Raw genomic sequence first — 21,619 nt, 5'->3', positions numbered from 1 at the left:
ACACAGCCCCCCTCTATATACACAGCCCCCCCTCTATATACACAGCCCTCCCTCTATATACACAGCCCCCCTCTATATACACAGCCCCCCTCTATATACAGAGCTCCCCTCTATATACACAGCCCCCCCCCTCTATATACACAGCCCTCCCTCTATATACACAGCCCCCCCTCTATATACACAGCCCCCCCTCTATATACACAGCCCCCCCTCTATATACACAGCCCCCCCTCTATATACACAGCCCCTCCTCTATATACACAGCCCCCCCCCCTCTATATACACAGCCATTCCTCTGTCAAGGCTTCTACTCACCTCTTCATAAAAGCAGATTAGATTGGTTTGACAACTTCTATCCTTAGTAAACCCCTGCTGGCTCTCACTTATAATACAATTATCCCCTATGTATTCCTGTATGTAATCCCTTATAAGTCCTTCAAACAATTTACCCACAATGCACGTTAGACTTACCGGTCTATAGTTTCCTTGGGAAGACCTAGAGCACCACATTCGCCTTGCGCCAGTCCCTTGGCACAATACCAGACACCAGAGAATCTCTAAATATCATGAACAGGGGTACAGATATTACTGAACTTACCTCTCTAAGAACTCTTGGGTGTAGTCCATCCGGACCTGGGGATTTGCTTACATTTATATCACTTAACTTACCTTGTACCATCTCTACATTAAGCCAGTTCAGTACATTATATGATGTGTTACCAGCACTGACCTGTACATGATGTGTTACCAGCACTGACCTGTACATGATGTGTTACCAGCACTGACCTGTACATGATGTGTTACCAGCACTGACCTGTACATGATGTGTTACCAGCACTGACCTGTACATGATGTGTTACCAGCACTGACCTGTACATGATCTGTTACCAGCACTGACCTGTACATGATGTGTTACCAGCACTGACCTGTACATAATGTGTTACCAGCACTGACCTGTACATGATGTGTTACCAGCACTGACCTGTACATGATGTGTTACCAGCGCTGACCTGTACATGATGTGTTACCAGCGCTGACCTGTACATGCTGTGTTACCAGCGCTGACCTGTACATGATGTGTTACCAGCGCTAACCTGTACATGATGTGTTACCAGCACTGACCTGTACATGATGTGTTACCAGCACTGACCTGTACATGATGTGTTACCAGCACTGACCTGGCCAATGTCAGCTCCTTTTTCCATAGTGTATACAGAACTAAAGAACCCATTCATTAGCTCCGCCTTCTCTTTATCGCCCGTGACAACCTCCCCATTATCATTATTAAGGGGTCCTACATGCTCTGTCCTTGGTTTTTTTGTATTCATATATGTAAAAAAATATTTAGGATTAGTTTTGCTTTCTTTGGCCACCTGTCTCTCGTTTTGAATTTTTGCTGTTTTTATTACATTTTTACAGATTTTATTAAGCTCTTTGTACTGTATAAATGTTATCGCTGACCCATCAGATTTGTATTTTTTGAAGGCTATTTTTTTGTTGTTTATTGCTCTTTTAACCTCATGTGTCAGCCATGTAGGATTTAGTTTTAATGGTTTATATTTGTTTCCCTTTGGTATATATTTAGCTGTATAGTTATTTAGAGTTGATATAAAGATGTCCCATTTACCTTCTGTATCAGTATTTGAGAACCCCTCCCCCAGTCTATGTCCTGTAGTGCAGATCTCAGCCCAGGGAAATTTGCCTTTTTAAAGTTATATGTTTTTGCCTTCCCCGCCTGTCTTTGTTTTCTACATTTTAAGTGAAAAGTAACTATATTGTGGTCGCTATTCCCAAGGTTTTCCCGCACAGTTACATTACCAACCAGCTCTGCGTTGTTGGAAATGATCAGATCCCACAAGGCATCACTTCTTGTTGGGTCCTCCACAAACTGGCCCATAAAATTATCCTGCAATAAATTTAGGAATTGTCGCCCCTTTGTAGTTTTAGCCAACCCCGGACCCCAATCTATATCTGGATAGTTATAATCTCCCATTATTACCACTGTACCTGCCCGGGCGGCCTCTCTATTTGTTTATACAGCCGACCTTCTATCTCTTCAGTGATATTAGGGGGTCTGTAGATTACACCAAATATTATTTTTTCAGTATTTCCCTCCTTTTGTAATTCTACCCACAGTGATTCCACCTCCTCAGAATCATCACACACTATGGCATCGTTCACACTGACTTTCATACCACTTCTTACATACAGACAGACTCCACCACCTTTTCTGTTCATTCTATCCTTGCGAAACAATGTAAACCCCTGCAGATTGACAGCCCAGTCATGTGAGGAGTCCAGCCATGTCTCAGTGACCCCAACTATATCACCAGCCATGTCTCAGTGACCCCAACTATATCACCAGCCTTGTCTCAGTGACCCCAACTATATCACCAGCCATGTCTCAGTGACCCCAACTATATCACCAGCCATGTCTCAGTGACCCCAACTATATCCCCAGCCATGTCTCAGTGACCCCAACTATATCACCAGCCATGTCTCAGTGACCCCAACTATATCACCAGCCATGTCACAGTGACCCCAACTATATCACCAGCCATGTCTCAGTGACCCCAACTATATCACCAGCCATGTCTCAGTGACCCCAACTATATCACCAGCCATGTCTCAGTGACCCCAACTATATCACCAGCCATGTCTCAGTGACCCCAACTATATCACCAGCCATGTCTCAGTGACCCCAACTATATCACCAGCCATGTCTCAGTGACCCAACTATATCACCAGCCATGTCTCAGTGACCCCAACTATATCACCAGCCATGTCTCAGTGACCCCAACTATATCACCAGCCATGTCTCAGTGACCCCAACTATATCACCAGCCATGTCTCAGTGACCCCAACTATATCACCAGCCATGTCTCAGTGACCCCAACTATATCCCCAGCCATGTCTCAGTGACCCCAACTATATCAATATGTTCCTCCAGTATCAAGGCCTCAAGCTCCCCCATTTTATTTGCTAGGCTTCTGGCATTTGTGAACATACACTTTACATTTCCATCCTTTATGTTATTGGGGTTAATGGGATTCAAGGGTGTAAGTTTTATTTTCCTATGAAGCCTATTCCTATTAACTATTCTAACCCCTCCCTCCGCTCCACCCCCAGGTACATTTATAATTCCCCCCTCTCTATCTACACTATCTTCCCCCTCTTTGCTGTAGGTTCCCTCCCCCCAAGTCCCTAGTTTAAACACTCCTCCACCCTTCTAGCCATCTTCTCCCCAAGCAAAGCTGCACCCTCCCCATTGAGGTGCAGCCCGTCCCTACGGTAGAGCCGGTAACCGACAGCGAAGTCAGCCCAGTTCTCCATGAACCCAAACCCGTCCTTCCTACACCAGCTTCTGAGCCACTTGTTTACCTCCCTGATCTCCCGCTGCCTCTCTGGTGCGGCTCGTGTTACAGGGAATATTTCAGAAAAGACTACCTTGGAGGTCCTTGCCTTAAGCTTGCGGCCTAAGTCCCTGAAATCATTTTTAAGGACACTCCACCTACCTCTTACTTTGTCATTGGTGCCAATATGTACCATGACTGCTGGGTCCTCTCCAGCCCCACCCAACAACCAGTCAACCCGATCCGCGATGTGCCGAACTCGTGCGCCAGACAGACAACACACTGTTCGGCGATCCCGGTCTTTGTGACAGATTGCCCTGTCTGTCCCCCTAATAATTGAGTCCCCCACCACTAGTACCTGTCTGGCCTGCCCTGTACTCCTCCCTCCCTCCTTACTGGAGCAGACACCCCCCTGGTGGTCAGAGGCGGTATCCTGCTGCAGTTCTGCTAGCTCTGTAATGGCATCCCCCTCATCTGCCAAGCGGGCAAACTTGTTGGGGTGTCCAGATCAGGACTAGCCTCCCTGACACTTTTTCCCCTACCCCTCTTTCTAACTGTAACCCAGCTAACTGCCTGACTGTCCTGCAACTCCGTCCCACTGTCCTCCCCCACCTCTACTCCCGAGAGTGCCTGCTCAGTGAGCACGAGACTCCTCTCCATGTTGTTAATGCTTCTCATTGTTGCCAGTCGCCCCTCTAGATGCAGGATCTGGACTTCCAAACGGACAACTAGCGCACATCTCGCACAACAATCTGCACCTCACACTGCTGGTCAAGGACTGTATACATTGTGCAGGATGTACATTGGACTGCACTTTCCAACATGGAGGCCATCTAGTAATGGGGATTTCACAAATGTATAGGAAAAAACAGACAGTCAAAATGACACTTAAAATTTTTTGTAGACCTTGTGGGTTCAGAAATTAACACTCACAGCGATCTCAACCTCCTGCTTTCAAACTCCAGTTTTTGAAACTCCTCTTTCACGCCCCCTCTTACACAGCAACACTCAGAAGAGCCATTATCCCCCCTCCATATTAATCCCCTTGTGCCATTATCCCCCCTCCATATTAATCCCCTTGTGCCATTATTCCCTCTCCATATTAATCCCCTTGTGCCATTACCCCCCCCCTCCATATTAATCCCCTTGTGCTATTATCCCCCCCTCCATATTTATCCTCTTGCGCCATTATCCCCCCCATATTAATCCCCTTGTGCCATTACCCCGCCTCCATATTAATCCCCTTGTGCCATTATTCCCCCCTCCATATTAATCCCCTTGTGCCATTATCCCCCCTCCTCCATATTAATTCCCTTCTGCCATTATTCCCCCTCCATATCAATCCCCTTGTGCCATTATCATCCCCCTCCATATTAATACCCTTGTGCCATTATCATCCCCCTCCATATTAATCCCCTTGTGCCATTATCATCCCCTTCTTGTTAATCCCCTTGTGCCATTACCCCCCCCCCCTCCATATTTATCCTCTTGTGCCATTACCCCCCCCTCTAATTATGTTTACCAGGCCTGTGTCTTTCCCGTTCGGCAGGAGTCGGAGGGCCGCACTGATGGGTGACGTCCTTCTGCGCAGTGCCAGCACCTCCTCGCAACATCAGGGACGTCACACGTCAGGCCCGGCAGCCACTGCAGCTCCGGCCGCGGTACAATTTACCGCGTCTAATCCCCGCTCTGCGCTGACAAATACTGGCCAATGCATAGCTGGTATTTGTAAGCAAATTGGTATACCCCCGCATAACCCTTGGCGTACCCCCGCATAACCCTTGGCGTACCCCCGCCATAACCCTTGGCGTACCCCCGCCATAACCCTTGGCGTACCCCCGCCATAACCCTTGGCGTACCCCCGCCATAACCCTTGGCGTACCCCCGCCATAACCCTTGGCGTACCCCCGCCATAACCCTTGGCGTACCCCCGCCATAACCCTTGGCGTAGCCCCCGCCATAACCCTTGGCGTACCCCCGCCATAACCCTTGGCGTACCCCCGCCATAACCCTTGGCGTACCCCCGCCATAACCCTTGGCGTACCCCCCGCATAACCCTTGGCGTACCCCCGCCATAACCCTTGGCGTAGCCCCCGCCATAACCCTTGGCGTACCCCCGCCATAACCCTTAGCGTACCCCCGCATAGCCCTTGGCGTACCCCCGCCATAACCCTTGGCGTACCCCCCGCATAACCCTTGGCGTACCCCCCGCATAACCCTTGGCGTACCCACCGCATAACCCTTGGCATATCCCCCGCATAGCCCTTGGCGTACCCCTAGGGGTTGATCCTCAGCAGATCGGTCTGTGTGGTGACTCCTCCTCTTTCTACAGACACTGGACACAGAACACGCGTGTCGGGAGCAGGAGGAGGATGAGGAGCTTGGCCTCCTGTATGACAGTCTGGACGAGTACAACAACAGCGAGAGCGGATTCGACATCGAGGACAATGACAGCGTCATCAGCACCCCAAAACCAACACTACGGTGAGGAGCCAACCCTGGGGGGTGTGGGGTCCCATCAGGGGTCCCTAGACTGTCTACAACCTATCCAAAACTCCCCCATATGCCCATAACATACCCGTAAACCTGATATATCCTAATACTCCCCCATATGTATACTCATAACCCTGATATATCCTAATACTCCCCCATATGTATACCCATAACCCTGATATATCCTAATACTCCCCATATGTATACTCATAACCCTGATATATCCTAATACTCCTCATATGTATACTCATAACCCTGATATATCCTAATACTCCTCATATGTATACTCATAACCCTGATATATCCTAATACTCCTCATATGTATACTCATAACCCTGATATATCCTAATACTCCTCATATGTATACTCATAACCCTGATATATCCTAATACTCCCCCATATGTATACCCATAACCCTGATATATCCTAATACTCCCCATATGTATACCCAAAACCCTGAGATATCCTAATACTCCTCATATGTATACCCATAACCCTGATATATCCTAATACTCCTCATATGTATACTCATAACCCTGATATATCCTGATACTCCTCATATGTATACTCATAACCCTGATATATCCTAATACTCCTCATATGTATACTCATAACCCTGATATATCCTAATACTCCTCATATGTATACCCATAACCCTGATATATCCTAATACTCCCCATATGTATACCCAAAACCCTGAGATATCCTAATACTCCCCATATGTATACCCATAACCCTGATATATCCTAATACTCCTCATATGTATACCCATAACCCTGATATATCCTAATACTCCTCATATGTATACTCATAACCCTGATATATCCTGATACTCCTCATATGTATACCCATAACCCTGATATATCCTAATACTCCCCCATATGTATACTCATAACCCTGATATATCCTAATACTCCCCCATATGTATACTCATAACCCTGATATATCCTAATACTCCTCATATGTATACTCATAACCCTGATATATCCTAATACTCCTCATATGTATACCCATAACCCTGATATATCCTAATACTCTCCATATGTATACTCATAACCCTGATATATCCTAATACTCCCCATATGTATACCCATAACCCTGATATATCCTAATACTCCCCCATATGTATACTCATAACCCTGATATATCCTAATACTCCTCATATGTATACCCAAAACCCTGAGATATCCTAATACTCCCCATATGTATACCCATAACCCTGATATATCCTAATACTCCTCATATGTATACCCATAACCCTGATATATCCTAATACTCCTCATATGTATACTCATAACCCTGATATATCCTGATACTCCTCATATGTATACTCATAACCCTGATATATCCTAATACTCCCCATATGTATACCCATAACCCTGATATATCCTAATACTCCTCATATGTATACCCATAACCCTGATATATCCTAATACTCCTCATATGTATACTCATAACCCTGATATATCCTGATACTCCTCATATGTATACCCATAACCCTGATATATCCTAATACTCTCCATATGTATACTCATAACCCTGATATATCCTAATACTCCCCCATATGTATACCCATAACCCTGATATATCCTAATACTCCCCCATATGTATACCCATAACCCTGATATATCCTAATACTCCTCATATGTATACCCATAACCCTGATATATCCTAATACTCCCCCATATGTATACCCATAACCCTGATATATCCTAATACTCCCCATATGTATACCCAAAACCCTGAGATATCCTAATACTCCTCATATGTATACTCATAACCCTGATATATCCTAATACTCCCCATATGTATACTCGTAACCCTGATATATCCTAATACTCCTCATATGTATACTCATAACCCTGATATATCCTAATACTCCTCATATGTATACTCATAACCCTGATATATCCTGATACTCCTCATATGTATACCCATAACCCTGATATATCCTAATACTATCCATATGTATACTCATAACCCTGATATATCCTGATACTCCTCATATGTATACCCATAACCCTGATATATCCTAATACTCTCCATATGTATACTCATAACCCTGATATATCCTAATACTCCCCATATGTATACCCATAACCCTGATATATCCTAATACTCCTCATATGTATACTCATAACCCTGATATATCCTAATACTCCTCATATGTATACTCATAACCCTGATATATCCTAATACTCCCCCATATGTATACTCATAACCCTGATATATCCTAATACTCCCCATATGTATACCCATAACCCTGATATATCCTAATACTCCTCATATGTATACCCATAACCCTGATATATCCTAATACTCCCTCATATGTATACTCATAACCCTGATATATCCTAATACTCCCCCATATGTATACTCATAACCCTGATATATCCTAATACTCCCCCATATGTATACCCATAACCCTGATATATCCTAATACTCCCCATATGTATACCCATAACCCTGATATATCCTAATACTCCTCATATGTATACTCATAACCCTGATATATCCTAATACTCCCCATATGTATACCCATAACCCTGATATATCCTAATACTCCCCATATGTATACTCATAACCCTGATATATCCTAATACTCCTCATATGTATACTCATAACCCTGATATATCCTAATACTCCCCATATGTATACTCATAACCCTGATATATCCTAATACTCCTCATATGTATACTCATAACCCTGATATATCCTAATACTCCTCATATGTATACCCATAACCCTGATATATCCTAATACTCTCCATATGTATACCCATAACCCTGATATATCCTAATACTCCCCCATATGTATACCCATAACCCTGATATATCCTAATACTCCTCATATGTATACCCATAACCCTGATATATCCTAATACTCCCCCATATGTATACTCATAACCCTGATATATCCTAATACTCCTCATATGTATACCCATAACCCTGATATATCCTAATACTCCCCATATGTATACTCATAACCCTGATATATCCTAATACTCCCCATATGTATACCCATAACCCTGATATATCCTAATACTCCCCATATGTATACTCATAACCCTGATATATCCTAATACTCCTCATATGTATACTCATAACCCTGATATATCCTAATACTCCCCATATGTATACTCATAACCCTGATATATCCTAATACTCCTCATATGTATACTCATAACCCTGATATATCCTAATACTCCCCATATGTATACTCATAACCCTGATATATCCTAATACTCCTCATATGTATACCCATAACCCTGATATATCCTAATACTCTCCATATGTATACCCATAACCCTGATATATCCTAATACTCCCCCATATGTATACCCATAACCCTGATATATCCTAATACTCCTCATATGTATACCCATAACCCTGATATATCCTAATACTCCCCCATATGTATACTCATAACCCTGATATATCCTAATACTCCTCATATGTATACCCATAACCCTGATATATCCTAATACTCCCCATATGTATACTCATAACCCTGATATATCCTAATACTCCCCATATGTATACCCATAACCCTGATATATCCTAATACTCCTCATATGTATACCCATAACCCTGATATATCCTAATACTCCCCATATGTATACTCATAACCCTGATATATCCTAATACTCCCCATATGTATACTCATAACCCTGATATATCCTAATACTCCTCATATGTATACCCATAACCCTGATATATCCTAATACTCCCCATATGTATACTCATAACCCTGATATATCCTAATACTCCCCATATGTATACCCATAACCCTGATATATCCTAATACTCCCCCATATGTATACTCATAACCCTGATATATCCTAATACTCCTCATATGTATACTCATAACCCTGATATATCCTAATACTCCTCATATGTATACCCATAACCCTGATATATCCTAATACTCCTCATATGTATACTCATAACCCTGATATATCCTAATACTCCTCATATGTATACTCATAACCCTGATATATCCTAATACTCCTCATATGTATACTCATAACCCTGATATATCCTAATACTCCTCATATGTATACCCATAACCCTGATATATCCTAATACTCCCCCATATGTATACCCATAACCCTGATATATCCTAATACTCCCCATATGTATACCCATAACCCTGATATATCCTAATACTCCCCCATATGTATACCCATAACCCTGATATATCCTAATACTCCCCATATGTATACCCATAACCCTGATATATCCTAATACTCCTCATATGTATACCCATAACCCTGATATATCCTAATACTTCCCCATATGTATACCCATAACCCTGATATATCCTAATACTCCCCATATGTATACCCATAACCCTGATATATCCTAATACTTCCCCATATGTATACCCATAACCCTGATATATCCTAATACTCCCCCATATGTATACTCATAACCCTGATATATCCTAATACTCCTCATATGTATACTCATAACCCTGATATATCCTAATACTCCCCATATGTATACCCATAACCCTGATATATCCTAATACTCCCCCATATGTATACTCATAACCCTGATATATCCTAATACTCCTCATATGTATACCCATAACCCTGATATATCCTAATACTCCCCATATGTATACTCATAACCCTGATATATCCTAATACTCCTCATATGTATACCCATAACCCTGATATATCCTAATACTCCTCATATGTATACTCATAACCCTGATATATCCTAATACTCCTCATATGTATACTCATAACCCTGATATATCCTAATACTCCTCATATGTATACTCATAACCCTGATATATCCTAATACTCCCCATATGTATACTCATAACCCTGATATATCCTAATACTCCTCATATGTATACTCATAACCCTGATATATCCTAATACTCCCCCATATGTATACCCATAACCCTGATATATCCTAATACTCCCCATATGTATACCCATAACCCTGATATATCCTAATACTCCTCATATGTATACTCATAACCCTGATATATCCTAATACTCCTCATATGTATACTCATAACCCTGATATATCCTAATACTCCTCATATGTATACTCATAACCCTGATATATCCTAATACTCCCCATATGTATACTCATAACCCTGATATATCCTAATACTCCTCATATGTATACTCATAACCCTGATATATCCTAATACTCCTCATATGTATACTCATAACCCTGATATATCCTAATACTCCTCATATGTATACTCATAACCCTGATATATCCTAATACTCCTCATATGTATACTCATAACCCTGATATATCCTAATACTCTCCATATGTATACTCATAACCCTGATATATCCTAATACTCCTCATATGTATACCCATAACCCTGATATATCCTAATACTCCCCCATATGTATACCCATAACCCTGATATATCCTAATACTCCCCATATGTATACCCATAACCCTGATATATCCTAATACTCCCCCATATGTATACCCATAACCCTGATATATCCTAATACTCCCCCATATGTATACCCATAACCCTGATATATCCTAATACTCCCCATATGTATACTCATAACCCTGATATATCCTAATACTCCTCATATGTATACTCATAACCCTGATATATCCTAATACTCCTCATATGTATACCCATAACCCTGATATATCCTAATACTCCCCATATGTATACCCATAACCCTGATATATCCTAATACTCCTCATATGTATACTCATAACCCTGATATATCCTAATACTCCTCATATGTATACCCATAACCCTGATATATCCTAATACTCCCCATATGTATACTAATAACCCTGATATATCCTAATACTCCCCATATGTATACCCATAACCCTGATATATCCTAATACTCCTCATATGTATACTCATAACCCTGATATATCCTAATACTCCCCCATATGTATACTCATAACCCTGATATATCCTAATACTCCTCATATGTATACTCATAACCCTGATATATCCTAATACTCCTCATATGTATACTCATAACCCTGATATATCCTAATACTCCTCATATGTATACCCGTAACCCTGATATATCCTATCCTCAGTGTATATATTTATATCCTGATCCTTATATATCTTCTGTATCCTCCTCACTGTATATATATATCCTGATCCTTATATATCTTCTGTATCCTCCTCACTGTATATATATGTCCTGATCCTTATATATCTTCTGTATCCTCCTCACTGTATATATATATCCTGATCCTTCTATATCTTCTGTATCCTCCTCACTGTGTATATATATATATATATATATATATATATATCCTAATCCTTATATATCTTCTGTATCCTCCTCACTGTATATATATATATATATATATATATATATATCCTGATCCTTATATATCTTCTGTATCCTCCTCACTGTATATATATATATATATATATATATATATATATCCTGATCCTCCTATATCTTCTGTATCCTCCTCACTGTATATATATATCCTGATCCTTATATATCTTCTGTATCCTCCTCACTGTATATATATATATATATATATATATATCCTGATCCTTATATATCTTCTGTATCCTCCTCACTGTATATATATATATATATATATATATATATATATATATCCTGATCCTTATATATCTTTTGTATCCTCCTCACTGTATATATATATCCTGATCCTTATATATCTTCTGTATCCTCCTCACTGTATATATATATCCTGATCTTTGTATATCTTCTGTATCCTCCTCAGTGTATATATATCCTGATCCTTATATATCTTCTGTATCCTCCTCACTGTATATATATATCCTGATCTTTGTATATCTTCTGTATCCTCCTCAGTGTATATATATCCTGATCCTTATATATCTTCTGTATCCTCCTCACTGTATATATATATATCCTGATCCTTATATATCTTTTGTATCCTCCTCACTGTATATATATATATCCTGATCCTTATATATCTTTTGTATCCTCCTCACTGTATATATATATATCCTGATCCTTATATATCTTCTGTATCCTCCTCACTGTATATTTATATCCTGATCCTTATATATCTTCTGTATCCTCCTCACTGTATATATATATATATCCTGATCCTTATATATCTTCTGTATCCTCCTCACTGTATATATATATATCCTGATCCTTATATATCTTCTGTATCCTCCTCACTGTATATTTATATCCTGATCCTTATATATCTTCTGTATCCTCCTCACTGTATATATATATATCCTGATCCTTATATATCTTCTGTATCCTCCTCACTGTATATATATATATCCTGCTCCTCCTATATCCTCGGTTTCTTTCTCTTCCCTCTCAGGAGGTATTTTGAAGGGGTCTCTAATTCGGGGTCTCAGACGGAGATCGGCAGCATCAATAGTCAGAAAGGAGGAGTGAAGACGGCGGGAGCGGTGAGTCTTCACTCTATCATCAGATAATGCTTCCCGTGCCCGGAGATAGAAGCTTCTAGGGGAACTACAGGTCCCAGCAGTACAGTCACCGATCACTGACCCTGTAACATTTCCTTAGACTATTACAGCAGGATCCCCTGAACTTCCCTCCCAAAATAAGGACTTGGGGGTCCGAGAACCCTGTGTGCCCATCTGTAGAGCTCACTCTAGTGCCACATTCTTATCACCATCTCACCCTCACCTTAGTATTAACCCCCAACATCACCAATAGTGACCCCCAACATCACCAATAGTGACCCCCAACATCACCAATAGTGACCCCCATCTCCACCAAGAGTGACCCCCATCTTCACCAAGAGTGACCCCCAACATCACCAATAGTGACCCCCAACATCACCAATAGTGACCCCCAACATCACCAAGAGTGACCCCCAACCTCACCAAGAGTGACCCCCAACCTCACCAATAGTGACCCCCATCTCCACCAAGAGTGACCCCCAACCTCACCAAGAGTGACCCCCAACCTCACCAATAGTGACCCCCATCTCCACCAAGAGTGACCCCCATCTCCACCAAGAGTGACCCCCAACATCACCAATAGTGACCCCCAACATCACCAATAGTGACCCCCAACATCACCAATAGTGACCCCCAACCTCACCAAGAGTGACCCCCAACCTCACCAAGAGTGACCCCCATCTCCACCAAGAGTGACCCCCAACATCACCAATAGTGACCCCCAACATCACCAAGAGTGACCCCCAACCTCACCAAGAGTGACCCCCAACCTCACCAAGAGTGACCCCCATCTCCACCAAGAGTGACCCCCAACCTCACCAATAGTGACCCCCAACATCACCAAGAGTGACCCCCATCTCCACCAAGAGTGACCCCCATGTCCACCAAGAGTGACCCCCAACATCACCAATAGTGACCCCCAACATCACCAATAGTGACCCCCAACCTCACCAAGAGTGACCCCCAACCTCACCAAGAGTGACCCCCATCTCCACCAAGAGTGACCCCCAACCTCACCAATAGTGACCCCCAACATCACCAAGAGTGACCCCCAACCTCACCAAGAGTGACCCCCATCTCCACCAAGAGTGACCCCCATCTCCACCAAGAGTGACCCCCAACATCACCAAGAGTGACCCCCAACATCACCAAGAGTGACCCCCAACCTCACCAATAGTGACCCCCAACCTCACCAATAGTGACCCCCAACCTCACCAAGAGTGACCCCCAACCTCACCAAGAGTGACCCCCAACCTCACCAAGAGTGACCCCCAACCTCACCAAGAGTGACCCCCAACCCCACCAAGAGTGACCCCCAACCCCACCAAGAGTGACCCCCAACATCACCAAGAGTGACCCCCAACATCACCAATAGTGACCCCCAACCTCACCAAGAGTGACCCCCAACCTCACCAAGAGTGACCCCCAACCTCACCAAGAGTGACCCCCCAACCTCACCAATAGTGACCCCCCAACCTCACCAATAGTGACCCCCCAACCTCACCAATAGTGACCCCCCAACCTCACCAATAGTGACCCCCCAACCTCACCAATAGTGACCCCCAACCTGACCCCCAACCTCACCAATAGTGACCCCAACCTCACCAATAGTGACCCCAAAATCACCAATAGTGACCCCCAACATCACCAATAGTGACCCCGACATCACCAATAGTGACCCCAACATCACCAATAGTGACCCCCCAACCTCACCAATAGTGACCCCCAAACTCACCAATAGTGACCCCCAGCATCACCAAGAGTGACCCCCATCTCCACCAAGAGTGATCCCCATCTCCACCAATAGTGACCCCCAACATCACCAGTAGTGACCCCAACATCACCAATAGTGACCCCAACATCACCAATAGTGACCCCAACATCACCAATAGTGACCCCAACCTCACCAATAGTGACCTCAAAATCACCAATAGTGACCCCAACATCACCAATAGTGACCCCAACATCACCAATAGTGACCCCCCAACCTCACCAATAGTGACCCCCAACCTCACCAATAGTGACCCCCAGCATCACCAAGAGTGACCCCCATCTCCACCAAGAGTGATCCCCATCTCCACCAAGAGTGACCCCCAACATCACCAGTAGTGACCCCAACATCACCAATAGTGACCCCAACATCACCAATAGTGACCCCAACATCACCAATAGTGACCCCCAACATTACCAATAGTGACCCCCAACATCACCAATAGTGACCCCCAACATCACCAATAGTATAAGAGATCAGTGTGTGCAGTGTTATAGTCCCCTATGGAATAACAATGATCAGTATAAGAGATCAGTGTGTGCAGTGTTATAGTCTCCTATGGGATAATAATGATCAGTATAAGAGATCAGTGTGTGCAGTGTTATAGTCTCCAATGGGATAACAATGATCAGTATAAGAGATCAGTGTGTGCAGTGTTATAGTCTCCTATGGGATAATAATGATCAGTATAAGAGATCAGTGTGTGCAGTGTTATAGTCTCCTATGGGATAACAATGATCAGTATAAGAGATCAGTGTGTGCAGTGTTATAGGTCCCTATGGGATAATAATGATCAGTATAAGAGATCAGTGTGTGCAGTGTTATAGTCTCCTATGGGATAACAATGATCAGTATAAGAGATCAGTGTGTGCAGTGTTATAGTCTCCTATGGGATAATAATGATCAGTATAAGAGATCAGTGTGTGCAGTGTTATAGCCCCCTATGGGATAATAATGATCAGTATAAGAGATCAGTGTGTGCAGTGTTATAGGTCCCTATGGGATAATAATGATCAGTATAAGAGATCAGTGTGTGCAGTGTTATAGTCTCCTATGGGATAACAATGATCAGTATAAGAGATCAGTGTGTGCAGTGTTATAGTCTCCTATGGGATAACAATGATCAGTACAAGAGATCAGTGTGTGCAGTGTTATAGCCCCCTATGGGATAATAATGATCAGTATAAGAGATCAGTGTGTGCAGTGTTATAGGTTCCTATGGGATAATAATGATCAGTATAAGAGATCAGTGTGTGCAGTGTTATAGTCTCCTATGGGATAATAATGATCAGTATAAGAGATCAGTGTGTGCAGTGTTATAGGTCCCTATGGGATAATAATGATCAGTATAAGAGATCAGTGTGTGCAGTGTTATAGGTCCCTATGGGATAATAATGATCAGTATAAGAGATCAGTGTGTGCAGTGTTATACGTCCCTATGGGATAATAATGATCAGTATAAGAGATCAGTGTGTGCAGTGTTATATTCTCCTATGGGATAATAATGATCAGTATAAGAGATCAGTGTGTGCAGTGTTATAGTCTCCTATGGGATAATAATGATCAGTATAAGAGATCAGTGTGTGCAGTGTTATAGTCTCCTATGGGATAATAATGATCAGTATAAGAGATCAGTGTGTGCAGTGTTATAGTCTCCTATGGGATAATAATGATCAGTGTAAGAGATCAGTGTGTACAGTGTTATAGGTCCCTATGGGATAATAATGATCAGTATAAGAGATCAGTGTGTGCAGTGTTATAGTCTCCTATGGGATAATAATGATCAGTATAAGAGATCAGTGTGTGCAGTGTTATAGGTCCCTATGGGATAATAATGATCAGTATAAGATCAGTGTGTGCAGTGTTATAGTCTCCTATGGGATAATAATGATCAGTATAAGAGATCAGTGTGTGCAGTGTTATAGTCTCCTATGGGATAATAATGATCAGTACAATAGATCAGTGTGTGCAGTGTTATAGTCTCCTATGGGATAATAATGATCAGTATAAGAGATCAGTGTGTGCAGTGTTATAGTCTCCTATGGGATAATAATGATCAGTATAAGAGATCAGTGTGTGCAGTGTTATAGGTCCCTATGGGATAATAATGATCAGTATAAGAGATCAGTGTGTGCAGTGTTATATTCTCCTATGGGATAATAATGATCAGTATAAGAGATCAGTGTGTGCAGTGTTATAGGTCCCTATGGGATAATAATGATCAGTATAAGAGATCAGTGTGTGCTGTGTTATATTCTCCTATGGGATAATAATGATCAGTATAAGAGATCAGTGTGTGCAGTGTTATAGGTCCCTATGGGATAACAATGATCAGTATAAGAGATCAGTGTGTGCAGTGTTATAGCCCCCTATGGGATAATAATGATCAGTATAAGAGATCAGTGTGTGCAGTGTTATAGGTCCCTATGGGATAATAATGATCAGTATAAGAGATCAGTGTGTGCAGTGTTATAGTCTCCTATGGGATAATAATGATCAGTATAAGAGATCAGTGTGTGCAGTGTTATAGTCTCCTATGGGATAACAATGATCAGTATAAGAGATCAGTGTGTGCAGTGTTATAGTCTCCTATGGGATAACAATGATCAGTACAAGAGATCAGTGTGTGCAGTGTTATAGCCCCCTATGGGATAATAATGATCAGTATAAGAGATCAGTGTGTGCAGTGTTATAGGTCCCTATGGGATAATAATGATCAGTATAAGAGATCAGTGTGTGCAGTGTTATACGTCCCTATGGGATAATAATGATCAGTATAAGAGATCAGTGTGTGCAGTGTTATATTCTCCTATGGGATAATAATGATCAGTATAAGAGATCAGTGTGTGCAGTGTTATAGTCTCCTATGGGATAATAATGATCAGTATAAGAGATCAGTGTGTGCAGTGTTATAGTCTCCTATGGGATAATAATGATCAGTATAAGAGATCAGTGTGTGCAGTGTTATAGTCTCCTATGGGATAATAATGATCAGTATAAGAGATCAGTGTGTGCAGTGTTATAGTCTCCTATGGGATAATAATGATCAGTGTAAGAGATCAGTGTGTGCAGTGTTATAGTCTCCTATGGGATAATAATGATCAGTATAAGAGATCAGTGTGTGCAGTGTTATAGTCTCCTATGGGATAATAATGATCAGTGTAAGAGATCAGTGTGTACAGTGTTATAGGTCCCTATGGGATAATAATGATCAGTATAAGAGATCAGTGTGTGCAGTGTTATAGTCTCCTATGGGATAATAATGATCAGTATAAGAGATCAGTGTGTGCAGTGTTATAGGTCCCTATGGGATAATAATGATCAGTATAAGATCAGTGTGTGCAGTGTTATAGTCTCCTATGGGATAATAATGATCAGTATAAGAGATCAGTGTGTGCAGTGTTATAGTCTCCTATGGGATAATAATGATCAGTACAATAGATCAGTGTGTGCAGTGTTATAGTCTCCTATGGGATAATAATGATCAGTATAAGAGATCAGTGTGTGCAGTGTTATAGTCTCCTATGGGATAATAATGATCAGTATAAGAGATCAGTGTGTGCAGTGTTATAGGTCCCTATGGGATAATAATGATCAGTATAAGAGATCAGTGTGTGCAGTGTTATATTCTCCTATGGGATAATAATGATCAGTATAAGAGATCAGTGTGTGCAGTGTTATAGGTCCCTATGGGATAATAATGATCAGTATAAGAGATCAGTGTGTGCTGTGTTATATTCTCCTATGGGATAATAATGATCAGTATAAGAGATCAGTGTGTGCAGTGTTATAGGTCCCTATGGGATAACAATGATCAGTATAAGAGATCAGTGTGTGCAGTGTTATAGTCTCCTATGGGATAACAATGATCAGTATAAGAGATCAGTGTGTGCAGTGTTATAGTCTCCTATGGGATAATAATGATCAGTATAAGAGATCAGTGTGTGCAGTGTTATAGTCTCCTATGGGATAACAATGATCAGTATAAGAGATCAGTGTGTGCAGTGTTATAGTCTCCTATGGGATAATAATGATCAGTATAAGAGATCAGTGTGTGCAGTGTTATAGTCTCCTATGGGATAATAATGATCAGTATAAGAGATCAGTGTGTGCAGTGTTATAGTCTCCTATGGGATAATAATGATCAGTATAAGAGATCAGTGTGTGCAGTGTTATAGGTCCCTATGGGATAATAATGATCAGTATAAGAGATCAGTGTGTGCAGTGTTATAGTCTCCTATGGGATAATAATGATCAGTATAAGAGATCAGTGTGTGCAGTGTTATAGGTCCCTATGGGATAATAATGATCAGTATAAGAGACCAGTGTGTGCAGTGTTATAGTCTCCTATGGGATAATAATGATCAGTATAAGAGATCAGTGTGTGCAGTGTTATAGTCTCCTATGGGATAATAATGATCAGTATAAGAGATCAGTGTGTGCAGTGTTATAGGTCCCTATGGGATAATAATGATCAGTATAAGAGATCAGTGTGTGCAGTGTTATAGGTCCCGATGGGATAATAATGATCAGTATAAGAGATCAGTGTGTGCAGTGTTATAGTCTCCTATGGGATAATAATGATCAGTATAAGAGATCAGTGTGTGCAGTGTTATAGTCTCCTATGGGATAATAATGATCAGTATAAGAGATCAGTGTGTGCAGTGTTATAGGTCCCTATGGGATAATAATGATCAGTGTAAGAGATCAGTGTGTGCAGTGTTATAGGTCCCTATGGGATAACAATGATCAGTATAAGAGATCAGTGTGTGCAGTGTTATAGTCTCCTATGGGATAATAATGATCAGTATAAGAGATCAGTGTGTGCAGTGTTATAGTCTCCTACTGGATAATAATGATCAGTATAAGAGATCAGTGTGTGCAGTGTTATAGTCTCCTATGGGATAATAATGATCAGTATAAGAGATCAGTGTGTGCAGTGTTATAGTCTCCTATGGGATAACAATGATCAGTGTGTGCAGTGTTATAGTCTCCTATGGGATAATAATGATCAGTATAAGAGATCAGTGTGTGCAGTGTTATAGTCTCCTATGGGATAACAATGATCAGTATAAGAGATCAGTGTGTGCAGTGTTATAGTCTCCTATGGGATAACAATGATCAGTGTGTGCAGTGGTATAGTCTCCTATATATAACACTGCAAAAAAAAGTGAATAAATATCATTTAACCCCTTCCCTATTAAAAGTTTGAATCACCTCCATAAAAAAAAAAGTGTAAATAAAAATGAACATATATGGTATCGCCGCGTGCAGAAATGTCCGAATTATAAAAAAAATACATCGTTAATTAAACCGCTCGGTCAATGGCGTGCGCGCAAAAAAATTCCAAAGTCCAAAATAGTGCATTTTTGGTCACTTTTTATATCATTTAAAAAGGAATAAAAAGCGATCAATAAGTCCGATCAATGCTTAAATGTTACCGTTAAAAACTTCAGATCACGGCGCAAAAAATGAGCCCTCATACCGCCCCATACACGGAAAAATAAAAAAGTTATAGGGGTCAGAAGATGACAATTTTAAACGTATTAATTTTCCTGCATGTAGTTAGGATTTTTTCCAGAAGTGCGACAAAATCACCTATATAAGTAGGGGATCATTATAATCGTATGGACCTACAGAATAATAAGGGGTCATTTTTACCGAAAAATGTACTACGTAGAAACGGAAGCCCCCAAAAGTTACAAAATGACGTTTTTTTTTCAATTTTGTCGCACAATAATTTTTTTTCTTTTTCACCGTAGATTTTTGGCCAAAATGACTGACGTCATTACAAAGTAGAATTGGTGGCGCAAAAAATAAGCGTCATATGGATTTTTAGGTGCAAAATTGAAAGAGTTATGATTTTTTAAAGGCAAGGAGCAAAAAAACGAAAGTGCAAAAACAGAAAAACCCCCGGTCCTTAACCCCTTAAGGACATAGGGCGTATCCATACGCCCCCATTTCCAAGTCCTTAAGGACCGAGGGCGTATGGATACGCCCTGAGCATTTCTGGCCCCCGCCGCTAGCCGGAGGGAAGCCGGAGCCGGATGCCTGCTGAAATCGTTCAGCAGGCATCGGGGCATGTCGCCCAGGGGGGTCATGATGACCCCCCATGTCGGCGATGGCCGCAGATCGCTGGACAATTCAGTCCAGCGATCTGCGGCGGATTCCGGGTCAATCGAGTCTCCAGTGACCCGGTGACCCGGAATTATTGGCTGATCGGGGCCGTCAGAGACGGCCCCGAACAGCCAGAGCCTGCAGGGATGAGGTGGCACTGGTGCCACCTCACGATCGCCCTGATTCGTCGGCTGGTTTCCCGGCCGACCAATCAGGGCGCCTGCTGCGGGTGTCACTCCCGCAACCCGCTCCGCCCCTCTTCCGGAGGACGTGAGCGGGTGCGGGCAGAAGACCCCGGGTGCTGGGGACCCCGATCCCCGGCGTCCCTGTTGGGATCGGGGCCCCAGGAGCGACGGCGGCGGCGAGGGACTGACCTGTGCGGCGGCATCGTGGAGCAGCAGCAGGAGGTGAGTGACAGCCTCCTGCTGTTGCTTAGCAACAGCTCCCAGCATGCAAA

The 21,619-nt window shown here is 42.1% G+C and overlaps 1 protein-coding gene across 1 annotated transcript in view; it reads left to right on the top strand.

Annotated features, from left to right (window-relative positions):
* Positions 1–4,902: 4,902 nt before the first annotated feature.
* LOC130318783 (phosphofurin acidic cluster sorting protein 2-like) overlaps positions 4,903–21,619 on the top strand; it is a gene marked incomplete at both ends in the record, with an annotated part of 34,004 nt that continues 17,287 nt past the window's right edge. Inside the window, 3 exons of the mRNA XM_056552903.1 lie at positions 4,903–5,014; positions 5,686–5,837; positions 13,166–13,256. Of these exons, the coding sequence (XP_056408878.1) occupies positions 4,903–5,014; positions 5,686–5,837; positions 13,166–13,256 (355 nt within the window). The remainder of the gene's footprint in view (positions 5,015–5,685; positions 5,838–13,165; positions 13,257–21,619) is intronic.

Source organism: Hyla sarda, unplaced genomic scaffold (genome assembly GCF_029499605.1).
Source record: "Hyla sarda isolate aHylSar1 unplaced genomic scaffold, aHylSar1.hap1 scaffold_2073, whole genome shotgun sequence".
Classification (NCBI taxonomy): domain Eukaryota; kingdom Metazoa; phylum Chordata; class Amphibia; order Anura; family Hylidae; genus Hyla; species Hyla sarda.
Note: the sequence above shows the minus strand (reverse complement) of the source record. Positions and strands in the feature narration are given on the sequence as shown.